At 39.1% G+C, this 14,813-nt stretch overlaps 1 protein-coding gene across 2 annotated transcripts in view; it reads right to left on the bottom strand.

The window, feature by feature from the left end:
* Window positions 1-12,614, bottom strand: part of dph6 (diphthamine biosynthesis 6) — a 100,207-nt gene extending 87,593 nt beyond the window's left edge. Inside the window, exons 1-3 of one of the 2 annotated variants that reach the window (XM_084097317.1) lie at window positions 12,341-12,614; window positions 12,168-12,259; window positions 11,624-11,817 (exon numbers count right to left, since the gene is read on the bottom strand). In XM_084097317.1, the coding sequence (XP_083953443.1) occupies window positions 11,624-11,817; window positions 12,168-12,259; window positions 12,341-12,363 (309 nt within the window). In that variant the 5' untranslated portion in view covers window positions 12,364-12,614. The remainder of the gene's footprint in view (window positions 1-11,623; window positions 11,818-12,167; window positions 12,260-12,340) is intronic. The other variant, XM_084097318.1, reaches the window with a different exon arrangement.
* Between the last annotated feature and the right edge of the window lie 2,199 nt (window positions 12,615-14,813).

Below are 14,813 nucleotides of genomic sequence, written 5' to 3'. Positions count from 1 at the left end.
GGTTTCTGGGCTGTCGCTGAGAAACACGGAGTTTGAGCTTCCTCCAAAGATTCTCTATTGGGTTTAGGTCTGGAGACTGGCTAGGCCACGCCAGAACCTTGATATGCTTCTTACAGAGCCACTCCTTGGTTATCCTGGCTGTGTGCTTCGGGTCATTGTCATGTTGGAAGACCCAGCCTCGACCCATCTTCAATGCTCTAACTGAGGGAAGGAGGTTGTTCCCCAAAATCTCGCAATACATGGCCCCGGTCATCCTCTCCTTAATACAGTGCAGTCGCCCTGTCCCATGTGCAGAAAAACACCCCCAAAGCATGATGCTACCACCCCCATGCTTCACAGTAGGGATGGTGTTCTTGGGATGGTACTCATCATTCTTCTTCCTCCAAACACGTTTAGTGGAATTATGACCAAAAAGTTCTATTTTGGTCTCATCTGACCACATGACTTTCTCCCATGACTCCTCTGGATCATCCAAATGGTCATTGGCAAACTTAAGACGGGCCTTGACATGTGCTGGTTTAAGCAGGGGAACCTTCCGTGCCATGCATGATTTCAAACCATGACGTCTTAGTGTATTACCAACAGTAACCTTGGAAACGGTGGTCCCAGCTCTTTTCAGGTCATTGACCAGCTCCTCCCGTGTAGTTCTGGGCTGATTTCTCACCTTTCTTAGGATCATTGAGACCCCACGAGGTGAGATCTTGCATGGAGCCCCAGTCCGAGGGAGATTGACAGTCATGTTTAGCTTCTTCCATTTTCTAATGATTGCTCCAACAGTGGACCTTTTTTCACCAAGCTGCTTGGCAATTTCCCCGTAGCCCTTTCCAGCCTTGTGGAGGTGTACAATTTTGTCTCTAGTGTCTTTGGACAGCTCTTTGGTCTTGGCCATGTTAGTAGTTGGATTCTTACTGATTGTATGGGGTGGACAGGTGTCTTTATGCAGCTAACGACCTCAAACAGGTGCATCTAATTTAGGATAATAAATGGAGTGGAGGTGGACATTTTAAAGGCAGACTAACAGGTCTTTGAGGGTCAGAATTCTAGCTGATAGACAGGTGTTCAAATACTTATTTGCAGCTGTATCATACAAATAAATAGTTAAAAAATCATACATTGTGATTTCTGGATTTTTTTTTTAGATTATGTCTCTCACAGTGGACATGCACCTACGATGACAATTTCAGACCCCTCCATGATTTCCAAGTGGGAGAACTTGCAAAATAGCAGGGTGTTCAAATACTTATTTTCCTCACTATACACTATTATATATATTTGTATATGCATATTTATCATATTTTTACTTGACCTGTAAGTAATGTCTTCATTATTTAATGGATGTTTCAATAAATCTTTAATTAAAACAAGTTATTATAGTTTATTGTCGTTCAAATGTTCATATTTAACCATGAAACTGGAGTAGAAACAAGTCTGTTATTAAAACATTGATATAAAACTGCCTTATGTGCAATTTACATGTTTAGTCCCAAACTCAGTTTGAGCTGTTTGAGTGTTTGCTTGATTATTGATTATTAATTTATTATTTAGTTTCGGCCAAGTGCATCCTGAAATTGCAGTTTTGGCCCAGAATTTTCAGAGAGAGAGAGAGAGAGAGAGAGAGAGAGAGAGAGAGAGAGAGAGAGAGAGAGAGGGAGAGAGAGGGGGAGAGAGAGGGAGAGAGAGAGAGAGAGGGAGAGAGAGAGAGAGAGGGAGAGGGAGAGGGAGAGGGAGAGAGAGAGAGAGAGAGAGAGAGAGAGAGAGGAGAGAGAGGGAGAGAGAGAGAGAGAGAGAGAGAGAGAGAGAGAGAGAGAGAGAGAGAGAGTTGGGGTCGAGCACATGAGGCGTGCACAGATCCCGCAGGAGTCTCCGGATGGGAAGCGTTTGATTGTAACTTTAGGACCTGCTGGATGTAAATGTCATGTGGACAGTAATGAAATAAGCTCTTGTGTAAGGAGCTGGCGTGTTCACAGGTGAAGCGCTCCTCTATTAGCTGCCGCATCGACCGGCGTCCCGGGACGACCCCAGAGGTCATCATTTATGTATTAAGCAGGTTTAAAGGTTTCCATTTCTTTTTATGTTCTTTTTCAGCAGTAATGTGGAAGTAATCAGAGACGGGTTTGATTTCTCTGCGCTCCTGACACCTCGAGCGATCGATGTCCTGCAGAAACCCACCTGGACACAGAAGCGCAGGATAAAAGCGTGTGTGTGTGTGTGTGTGTGTTTGTGTGTGTGTGTTTGAGGGCCGATGGAGCCGGTTCTCAAGGGCCCGTCTGCTGATGTCGATATCAGATCGAGGGCCCGTGAGGCTCTTAAAGAGCAGCTTTAGCTCCGCCTCTGATGAGTGTGTGTGTGTGTGTGTGTGTGTTTCTCTCGCACGCACTGGCGGAAGCAAGCGTTTGAACATCTGACAGTGAATCTCATGACACGAGCCTCTGAAAATAATCATCCGGCACAAACTCAACGACCAATCGATCCACTCCTCCTCTACCGCCAGCGTCAGCGCCGTCTCACCCGCCGTTCGCCAGAGTGTGTGTTCAGCGCAGGGCTGGGCATCGACTAGGGCTGGCACAATACATCGCAGTACAAAAATGCAACAATATGTATTGTGTATAATTCACCCAAAATAAAAATTCTACTTTTCAGAGTTTTAGTGTCAGAACTGCATTAAACTGCTGTATATAATGTTGAATATAATGTATAATAATGCAATGGGGGAATATTAGTGTGTCCTGATAATGCCAGATGTCTGATGTTCCCAGTAAAAGTGTCCTACATTATTTTAAATATATCTAGTCAGTGACAGAGATCAAGCATATTCATCTACAATAATTCAGTATTTTCATCTTCAGAATCATGAATATTGTTATTCTGGTGTCTCTATTGTCCTGTTCATTGGGTTTCAGCACCAAGTCCAAGCCTGTTCATTTACACACACAATGTAGGATCACATTTAGCATTTCATCATTTTCTGTAAACCTTTTATCATGTGTGTTGGAGTATCGCAGTAATATGGTCTCGTGAGTTCAGGATCGTGATGTGTGTCGAGTCGAGACACTCCTGGTGTTGACACAAGTTTCATGATTCGATGCATTGGTTGCACTTTAGATTTAGGTTTATTAACTAAGACTGATAAATACTGTAACAGTTTTCAGTATGATTATATTATCCTATCGTGCGCATGAGGCTGAACGCCGAGATGTTCCACACAGTCTCACAGCAGAGCCGTCGATATTCTCCTGTTTTCTGGCTGTAAGTTTCACGGTTTCTTCCCAGATCTTGAAGGACGGCTGGCACACGCTGTGTTTCTGATGTGTGAACGTTTCATCTATTCTATTGTCCTCAAAACACATCATAATTATATTTGGGGATTGCTGTAAATCAAACAAACACACAAAAAAAACAATCACTTCTGATAAAAAAAAAAAAAAAAACGAATATGCAAAAACAGCTCTGGATGTTCATACACACGCAGCACTCCTGCACGATGATGACAGGTTTGACTGATTTTTTTTTTTTAATTTTGTCAAATTATTATTTAGATAGAAATAGACAGACAGGTTTGGTGGTGTGGGGAGGTTTAAGGGTTAACAGTGTAATTATAGGAGTCATTACAGACATTAATTAAAGCTGTAATTATATGCAGGTATTTTTAAATACAAGTACAATGTAGAACAAGTGCACTGAATCAAATGATTCATTTAATTGTTAGTGCATAGCAGTTAGATATTTAACATGAAAATCCAGCTTTTAATGTAGTTTATGTGTCTATGTGGTGTTTTTAATGTGCTTTAAGACAAAGCATGTGTAAATTCATAAGTCGACTCCATTGCTGAGTATTTCCTCCTTAAAACTGCAGTGAACCAAAGACAGTCTCAAAAACACGCTTTGAAATCGCTGGTGTTTCTGACGTCACAAACTACCTTGTAACCAATCAGATCAACGTGTGATCGTCAACCAGTGGATCTCTGAGCTGAGTGAGTGAGTGGAGGCAGGGCTCATTTGCATATTCATAGAACCGCGCATACTAAATGAGGCAAGGGTGTCGAGTTACATTCAAGATATTTTAAGGCATGAAGACATTTTTTTTTTTCAAGGAAAAACGTTAAAATATGTCATTTTGGAGATTAAAGATGAGTTTATGGGATAAAATTATTGACTACAGGCGCACTTTAATATAAAGTGGGATCATTCTTGCCAAACACACTGAAACACACTGAGATACTATTAAAGACTATAAGAGAAACTTGGAGAATGTGAACAAAAAGACTTTAAGAAGAAAAAGAGAATACACACACTTCACTCACATAAAGCTATTTAAACAGTGTAAATCTAAACTGCTTGATTACTCGTATCTAACTATATCATCGTCCAGCTTTAATCCGCTAAATGAGACATAAGGCATGAAGATATTATAAACATTATCATTATGATTTTATGTGCCGCTGTTTTGAAACCATGTGCTGAAAACACACACGAGTGTAATATGATGAAGGAGCCACACACACACTGATGTGGAGTCTGTGTGACTATATGTGTCACATGGGTCAATTTTGTGAAATTGAGATGTATACAGCATCTGAAAGCTGAATAAATAAGCTTCCCATTGATGTGTGGTTTGTTAGGATATTACAATATTTGTCCGAGACACAACTATTGAACATCTGGAATCTGAGGGAGCAGAAAAATCAAAACATTGAGAAAATCTCCTTTAAAGTTGTTCATTAATGTTGGCGATTGTGCTGCATTCACTCAGAAATACATGTTTTATATCTTTACAGTAGGAAATTTACTAAATATCTTCATGGAACATGATCTTTACTTAATATCATATAAATATTGGCATAAAAGAAAAATCTATAATTTTGACTCATACAGTGTATTGTTGGCTATTGCCTCAGATAAACCCGTGCGACTCGAGACTGGTGACGTGATCCAGGGTCACACATGACATGATGAACATCAAGTCTCCAATCATGATTCTCATCTCAAATGTGACACACACGAAAAACTGAGACAATTCCATATCATTACATATCATTACATATCATTATATATCATAGTGTGTGAAGAGATGTATAAACGCCTTTCTATTGATGATAATGCAGAAGAAAACCTCATGCTCTTCTGGTTTCTGAAGGGCCTCGTTCAGAGGAGAAATTACACGTGTTCAACTATAGATGGCACTATTGCACCATCACACACACACACACACACACACACACACACACACACACACACACACACACACACACACACTGAACGGCACACCTAAAACACAGCCATTCCTTTATGTTCAATTGTCATTTGCTCAAAAGATAACATCTAATTAAGTCAAAGTGCTGGATGAATCTTTTAAAACATCACACTCCTGGAACAGAACACACACTTCTGGAGCAGAACACACACTCCTGGAACAGAACACACACTCCTGGAACAGAACACACACTTCTGGAGCAGAACACACACTCCTGGACCAGAACACACACTTCTGGAGCAGAACACACACTCCTGGAGCAGAACACACACTCCTGGAGCAGAACACACACTCCTGGAACAGAACACACACTCCTGGAGCAGAACACACACTCCTGGAGCAGAACACACACTCCTGGAACAGAACACACACTCCTGGAACAGAACACACACTTCTGGAGCAGAACACACACTCCTGGAACAGAACACACACTCCTGGAGCAGAACACACACACTCCTGGAACAGAACACACACACTCCTGGAGCAGAACACACACACTCCTGGAACAGAACACACACACTCCTGGACCAGAACACACACTCCTGGAACAGAACACACACACTCCTGGACCAGAACACACACACTCCTGGAACAGAACACACACACTCCTGGAACAGAACACACACACTCCTGGAACAGAACACACACACTCCTGGACCAGAACACACACACTCCTGGACCAGAACACACACACTCCTGGAACAGAACACACACACTCCTGGAACAGAACACACACACTCCTGGAACAGAACACACACACTCCTGGAGCAGAACACACACACTCCTGGAGCAGCACACACACACTCCTGGAACAGAACACACACTCCTGGAACAGAACACACACTCCTGGAGCAGAACACACACTCCTGGAGCAGAACACACACTCCTGGAGCAGAACACACACTCCTGGAGCAGAACACACACACTCCTGGAGCAGCACACACACACTCCTGGAACAGAACACACACTCCTGGAACAGAACACACACTCCTGGAGCAGAACACACACTCCTGGAGCAGAACACACACTCCTGGAGCAGAACACACACTCCTGGAGCAGAACACACACACTCTCGCTCCTGTACCAGCAGTTTAACAGCTCATATGTCAGGCCGAATCACACACAAGCCTCAAATAAAGTCTTTTTGATTTCTTCAAATAATTTGGACGTACAAAGAAACTTTTTTTTATTTGGCTAATTTTGTCATCATCAAAATGAATGTTTAATTTTTGTATAATTCTCGATGTTCTGATGATGAAATAATGCTAGAAACTTGTGCAGGAGAATATCTGTATCGACAGCATTCGTGGCATAATGTTGATCATATGACAATAATAAAACAATAGAAATAGTGTGAGAAATGATGTAAAACTGAAATATAAACATTAATACTGTTTTACAGTTATAAATGTCCAAAGATGCTGTTTCAGCACAATTCTGTGTTTCCTAAGATTGCTTGTGAAAGAGTCTCTTCTGCTCGGCATTACTTTGATAAAAATACAGTAAAAACAGTAAAATATTATTATAATTATAATATTGTGAATATACAGTAAAGTGTAATTTATTCCTGTGATCAAAGCTGATTTTCAGCATCATTACTCCAGTCTTCAGTGTCACATGATCCTTCAGAAATCACTCTAATATGAGGATTTGATGATCAAGAGACATTTATGATTATTATCAGTGTTGAAAACAGCTTCATATTTTTGTGGAAACTATGAAACGTTATTTTTCAGGATTCTTTGATGAATAGAAAGTTCAAAAGAACAACATTTATTTGAAATATAATCTTTTGTGACTTTATAATTGTCTTTACTGTCACTTTTGATCAGTTTAATGCGTCCTTGATGAATAAAAGTATTAATTTATTTAAAGAAAAATCAAACTTTTGAACGGTAGTGTATATAAAGAGCCTCTTTGTTAATAAACATTAAAGTCAGCATGAAAGTGAAGTTGCGCTGGTCTTTTCTTCTCTATTGTCCCGTATATCGAGTGAAACGCTTCTGGAACAAGAACAGATGTGGGCGGGGCTTGATTGTGTCTGTGGGGAGTTGATTGGCTAGTTGTGGTTTGCTATTGGCTGATCTCATGTGAGTGACAGGTTATAGCCCCGCCCTCGTCATCTGAGAAGAGAAGAGATGCTGCAAGAGGAACTTATTCTGACTCAAGATTATTAACACAATAATGATGTGCACCGATAAATCATTTACAATAAATCCTACAATATTCCATAAAATCATGAAAAATTTCCATTTTGATTTCATGGTCACAGAGAGCGCACGTTTTCACTGCATGATGTAGTTATTAAAAAGCCTTTATAATGCCCTCAATGTTCAAGACAAGGGGCAGAAATACCTCTGTATGCCTTTTATTTTATCTCATTGAACATCATATGAAGAGTGGCATTTTTTCTCCAGATATCAGCATGATTACAAATGTGATAATTGTTTTTAGCAACAGTTCAATAAACAAGAAGTTAATATTAATTGACTCACATTTTAGACACAGTATTGCTAACGAAAATAGTTCCAAACACAACCACAGGACCGTTCTGACACACGGCCGTGAATGAACGAATCGCTTGAGTGAATGATTCAATGACTCACTCATTAAGAAGTCACAAGCTTCGTTCCTGAATGAATCAGCCGTTTGAATGAATCGTTTGAATCTCAATGATTCGCTCATTAACAGTGACTCACTGACTGGATCTCACATTTAAAGTATCTTTTATTATTTTTAATAATTTCACTATATCAAGATTCAATGTTTTATGTTTAAACCATCAGAGCATTATTTCTGCATGTGTTAAACACAATGATGTCCCTCTGATCTGCATTCAACAGTGTGTGTGAACGCATCTAAACTTCAGATCCAGATTCTGTTTCCTCGGCACTGCAAACATCAACGATGATACTGACTTCATTTGATGGTAACAGCCCTATTGTGTCTTATTATTCTAACTGAATTTATTGATTAAATGTAAGAATTTAACACAAAAGATGATGCATACATTTAATTAAGTTTAAAAAACGACTTTATAAAGGTAAAAAATCTATTTAAACGTATTGGAAAAGATATTTCTGTCAGTGCTGTGAACTGACCAACACACAGAATATGAAGAATATCAAAAATATTCTTGTTTTATATTCTCGGTCCACGGCAGCACAAAACCAAATATCTTCTAATTATCGTTATAGAGAAAATCCCAGAAAATATCAAGATATCGTGTTTTGTCAATATCACACAGCCCTAGTTGTAATAGCCATGGCATTATACACAGAAACGGCCAAACCAGTGTTTCCTGGCGTCTAGACCTCATGCAGACACAGCTGTACCTGAACTCCAGGTGAGAGCACCGCACATATCAGACAAGATCCCACGGGAAAACACACAGCAGGTCTAGCCAGAAGCAGACGGACATGTGTCCGAGTGGAAGTAAACGTCTGGTCTGAACAGAACATCTGAAGACGAGTGGAACTATGAGTTTATGATTTTAAACCATGCAATAGACGAAAAAGCGTAAATGGATCAATACAAGAATAATGTTTGAAAGGATTCATCATAGAAATAACCTTAAAGAATAATCAGAATAATCATACGCATATCTTTTACACCACATTTAACAAGATTTCATTTTTAATATGAATATGAATGAATAATTTTTACTTTTTGTTGCATTTGTTTGGTTCTTTGTTCATCCTCAAACAATTATTTTATTTGTATTATTAAGCGGAGTTCACAAGAGTTAACTGCAAACATTAAACTTTGCTGAAATGAAATGTCTTTAACTGGAAGCCTCTATGAAAGTCATCATTGAAGGGAAGTTGCGCTCGTCTTTGATTCTCTGTCCTCTATTGTGGCGTATATCGAGTGAAACGGCTCAAATGTGGGCGGGGCTTGATTGTGTCCGTGGGGACTGATTGGATGGCTGTGGTTGCTGAAGTCCACGGTGTAATTCCTCATTATCTGAGAGCTTTAGAAGCGTGTTGTTTGGATCACAGAGCTGAAGGAGTCGGAGATCGGAGGCTGAATGGTTAACTTCAGATCCGCACACACACATCTGACCTCCTCCAGCCCAAAACAACAAGCCCTTAAAATCTGATGCCAGTCTTGTGTGAAAATAAGGGGAGACGCGTCTGTCGGGCCTCAAACTCTCTCATTTCTCCTCAGATTCAGGAAGTGATGCGAGCAAACACATCACATCAGCTGACAGACACAACGCACTCATCAATCACAACACATCAATTATTAGGACATCAAGTGTGCAGCAAAACCTCCTTCAGCTGAACGCTCACATTTCACAACACTGTAACTATAGCTACCAGTCCAGCAAATACTGTTTCCTTTAAATTCACCTTCGCCGTAGCACTTTTCTTAACCACTGTTGACGATGCACACAGAAATCTGGCGGATCCTTGACGTGATCGCGCACAGTAGAGCTGCTTGATTCTGGCTAAATTGAGAATCACGATCAAGATTCTGAACAGACAGCTAATTAAAACATTATTTACTAGAAGTTCTGACAAAACGTTCATTGCTGCAGTCTATTTAAAATGTGTAATTAAATGGAATGAATTACTTAAAAAAAAAAAATGGTTAAATGAATGATTCAATGACTCAATGCTTCAATGACTCACTCATAAATACTTGTTTCATTACTGGATGAATCAGCGTTTCTGAACGAATCTCTTGAATTAATGATTCATTGACTCAATCATTAAGACTTCACTTGCTTCATTACTGGATGAATCAGCGTTTCTGAACGAATCTCTTAAATTAATGATTCATTGACTCAATCATTAAGACTTCACTTGCTTCATTACTGGATGAATCAGCGTTTCTGAACGAATCTCTTAAATTAATGATTCATTGACTCAATCATATAGACTTCACTTGCTTCATTACTGGATGAATCAGCGTTTCTGAACGAATCTCTTAAATTAATGATTCATTGACTCAATCATTAAGACTTCACTTGCTTCATTACTGGATGAATCAGCGTTTCTGAACGAATCTCTTAAATTAATGATTCATTGACTAAATCATAAAGACTTCACTTGCTTCATTACTGGATGAATCAGCGTTTCTGAACGAATCTCTTAAATTAATGATTCATTGACTCAATCATATAGACTTCACTTGCTTCATTACTGGATGAATCAGCGTTTCTGAACGAATCTCTTAAATTAATGATTCATTGACTCAATCATAAAGACTTCACTTGCTTCATTACTGGATGAATCAGCGTTTCTGAACGATTCTCTTAAATTAATGATTCATTGACTCAATCATTAAGACTTCACTTGTTTCATTACTGGATGAATCAGCGTTTCTGAACGAATCTCTTAAATTAATGATTCATTCACTCAATCATATAGACTTCACTTGCTTCATTACTGGATGAATCAGCGTTTCTGAACGAATCTCTTAAATTAATGATTCATTGACTCAATCATAAAGACTTCACTTGCTTCATTACTGGATGAATCAGCGTTTTTGAACGAATCTCATAAATGAATGATTTAATGACAAATAAATGTTTTAAGTCACTTGTCGCCACCTACTGGTGTATCGTTATTTGAAGCGTCAAGTTACTTTCAAAAGGTGATTTGCTCTATTTTGTTCGCTACTGCAGACATCAGTGTTTATATCTGAACTATAAACTTTTATCCCAGTTCTTCTGTGATAATCTGAATTATTGTAACAGAAATAATGAAACTGTGTGGTTGAAAAGACTGTTTGTGAAGCGGTTTCATATCTAAACATGAATAACAACGGCTCTCTCTGGATCAGAACGCAGATCTGAATGTTCGCTGCGATCGCACTTGTCAAAGGTTTAATCGACATTATAGGAGAACGGTTGTCATTTAGGAATAAGATCGTGTGGGTGTTTGAATCGAGATTGCGATCTTTTAACGATCAATCGTGCATCTCTACTGCCAACTATATTATAACTTCTGCTTCACAATGGTAAGCAATCAGAAGTTCTGTGGTTAAATGTTTAGATTGTTCATCCGATTAATCAAGGATAGATTCATTGATTATCATAATACAGCCCTAAAGGAGTACCGAGCTTTACTACATGACATGCTTTAACATCTATTTCCCTCTCTTTGTATGATAGCGTCGCAACTTCATCACTGCATCTGACACTGACTCAGAAAACACTGTTTATTAATAAACTATTAATGTTGAGACAGTCTCCTTTCTGACACATTCATAATCATTATTTGTGCCGGTGCGCTTCAGCAAGCTTTATATGTGCTAGTTTATATTTGTAATGCTCATTAGTATTTCTCTGTAATGTAGCAATGCTACTCTTTCTCAGCCCTGAAACTCAACAGCACTGGTGCAGAAGCTGAGGTGTGTTACCTGGACGAGTTTGAGCAGCTGATAGAGATCCTCCACCTCGTCTCCCTCAGTCTGGCTGTACTCTCTGCCGGTGTGCAGACTCGAGCCCTTGATAGTGTGCCTGTACAGGGGCAGATCCATGGCCTCCGCCAGCAGATCCACGGCCTGGTGACCCACCGTCTGATACATGAAACTGTCCAGCTCATCTGACACCGCTGACCAACAACACACACATATCAACACATAGGTATGAACGATCAAAATTTGGGGTTGGTAAGATTTGTAATGCTTCTGAAAGAGTCTCTTCTGCTCACCAAGACTGTGTTTATTTGATCAAAAATACAGTAAAAACAGTGAAATATTATTCCAATGTAAATCAGCTGTTTTCTATGTGAATATATAGTAAAGTGTCATTTATTCCTGCGATCAAAGCTGAATTTTCAGCATCATTACTCCAGTCTTCAGTGTCACATGATCCTTATATCCTAATGTAAAAACTGTAACTGTAACTGAGCAGCTGTGTCTGGGGAGATATTATGGGGGAAAGTCATCATTGTGATCTTACCGTGTGCAGGAGGCCTGAGGTTGGCGAGGGCCACTATAGTGTGACCAGCAGACACACACTGCATCATGTTATAACAGCTGTCTTTACCGCCACTGCAACACACACACAGATTTACACCATCATATTCACGTCTCGTTGTAATCACGGTAAACGCTGCGTCGTGTTAACGTTACCTGACCAACGCAACAACTCTCATGATGTTTATTTCACAGATGATGTGTTTATCGCTGCAGACAGACAGAGAGTCAAGAGCAGTGACTGCAAGCTGTGTTGATCATCACACACACGTGTTTCTGCCGCTCGACTGTAAACACTGGCGCTTCTTCCGGGTGACTGAAGGACCCCTGAGGAGGCTGTCTGAGGATCTGCCTGAGCGAAAAGCTCTGACTGACCGCCGAACGAACCCTCGTGCTAAATAACACACGGGATATTCTGCTTAAATATCCGCTATATGGAAGCAATATGGAAGCAAAGTAAGAAAACAATAATGATTTTGTAAATCACAATTTTGTAAATAACTATGACATCATAAAAAACGAAATTTTGAGACACCGTCGAAACTATGACATTCTAAGTAATAATTATGAGTTAAAGTCGAAATTATGGCATACAAGTCATAATTATACCATAGAAATGTATAATTTCGACTTTTATCTCAAAATTATGATTTTTTTAATATATTCGACTTGATCTCAAAATTTCGACTGTCATGACATTAAGAATTATTATTTAGCACGTCATCATTTCCACTTTTTTATCTCATAAATATGACTTAGTATGTCAACTTTGACTTTATCTCATATTTTAGATTTTTTTTAACGAGTTTTATGTTATAAAGATTTACCAAAGCATAAAGGACACTGTTAAGCTGCCTGCAGAAAACTATCAGTCAAACATAACTTTATTCATTCATATGACTCTTTTTATTAATTAAATTTTATTAATATTAACAAATTATCAAAAACTAGAAAGCTCTGTGCTTAATTATTTTGAAAGAATAGGCTGTATGTGTGGTGGCCATTTGTGGATTGACTGTATTGTTGTGATTCCATTTTTGTGAATAAAATAAGTTGTCTATAAGGCAGTGATGGTGTTTCAAGTGTGCATTATAAAAGATTCATTGACCAGTTTGGGAATGGGATGCGATAATCGGATTTACAGATTCCAAAGATAAATAAATGATCCAAATGCACATAAACATCAAACCGCAGAGGTCAAATGCGATGGCCTTTCTGTACATGTGCGTGAGAATACACTAGTCTCACAGTGTTAGTTGTTGGCCGTGATGCTGTGGAGTCTGGATGTTCTCACAGGTGATGTTTTCCTCGGAGGGAGAATCACACACAGACACACACACACACCTTTCATGCTGCGTTTGCTGTGTGTTGTTGTTGTGTTTCCTCACCTCGTGCCCCGGAGCCGGCCAAAGGCAACGCCTTCTGTCTGAATACACACAATTGAAAGAGACATCTTCCCTGCCCTCTGCTACTGTACACTGGTTATTTATTTAGTTATTCTGAAACCAGCACAATTAACACGAGACTGGGTTTGTCCAAAAATACCCACAGCATTCACTGTTTCTTCACACAGAATATTCTCCTAACGTTCCCATATCTGGTTCCTGCTTGGTTATTTTGGGGAACATTCTCTCTATGGTCTTTAAACCAACCAAAGATTAACGTTCATTTCTGTTTTATTGATTTGTTTGTATATTCTCATCACTCAACACTCGTTTAGATGAAATTTACTCAAAAGTAAATTAACAACCTTATGATTTACGTGCACATACATTGTTTTACTCTCCACTGATGCAAATAACAATAGAAACACTTGAACATCAGATCCTTTTTCTGTACAAAATGCATGTGCTGATCATTTTACTACTTTAGTAAACTAATGTTTTTTCTCCACGTCACAATAATAGTAAAGTAATCAAAGCTAAAAAAACCCCCACAAATTTCAAAGCTTTTGAAAAAAAAGGTGATGCTGTACACTTATTGACTGATTTACAGCTCGCAAAACACACTTCATCACTACAAACATATTCAAAATATAGCTAAAAGAAGCAATTATCAGGGCCAAGCTCAAAAAAGGCATGAAGAGTTATGCAAACATGGCTGGAAGCATCAGCCCAACTGCAACAATGAGTAATTAAAGACATTTTTAGATTATTTTAGGCAAAAAAGCTGGAAAAAACAAACAATATACCTACAGGGCATGGTGCCGATGACACATACCAAGTTTCATAACGATACGCTCATGTGTTCATAAAATACAGTATTTTTACGTCAAAATTAAAAATGGCTGACACCCAAAATGGCCGACGTGGAAAAAAATGTGGATCGTTCGACTCGGTATGCTGCACTGAATCAAAAGAGATTTTTGTGCAAAACCTTCAGAAGTTATCAGCAAAAATAACCATTTCCATATCTCCCGACCAGTAGGTGGCGCTGTGCCGAAACGCTGCAAGTAGCCTCAGGTCATGCTTGTGATGACATGTACCAAGTTTGGTATTTTTACGCGAAGCAGTTGCGGAAGTATAGCCTCACGTCCATTTTGCCGTGTTCTTCTTCAAATTCTTTTGCACGTTATTATTATTTGTTTTTCAAAAGACTTTCAATGTAGTTTATATGTCTGTGTGGTGTT

Source organism: Abramis brama, assembly GCF_963993115.1.
Source record: "Abramis brama genome assembly, chromosome: 21".
In the NCBI taxonomy this organism is placed as follows: Eukaryota; Metazoa; Chordata; class Actinopteri; order Cypriniformes; family Leuciscidae; genus Abramis; species Abramis brama.
This window is presented reverse-complemented; position numbering and strand designations above follow the sequence as displayed.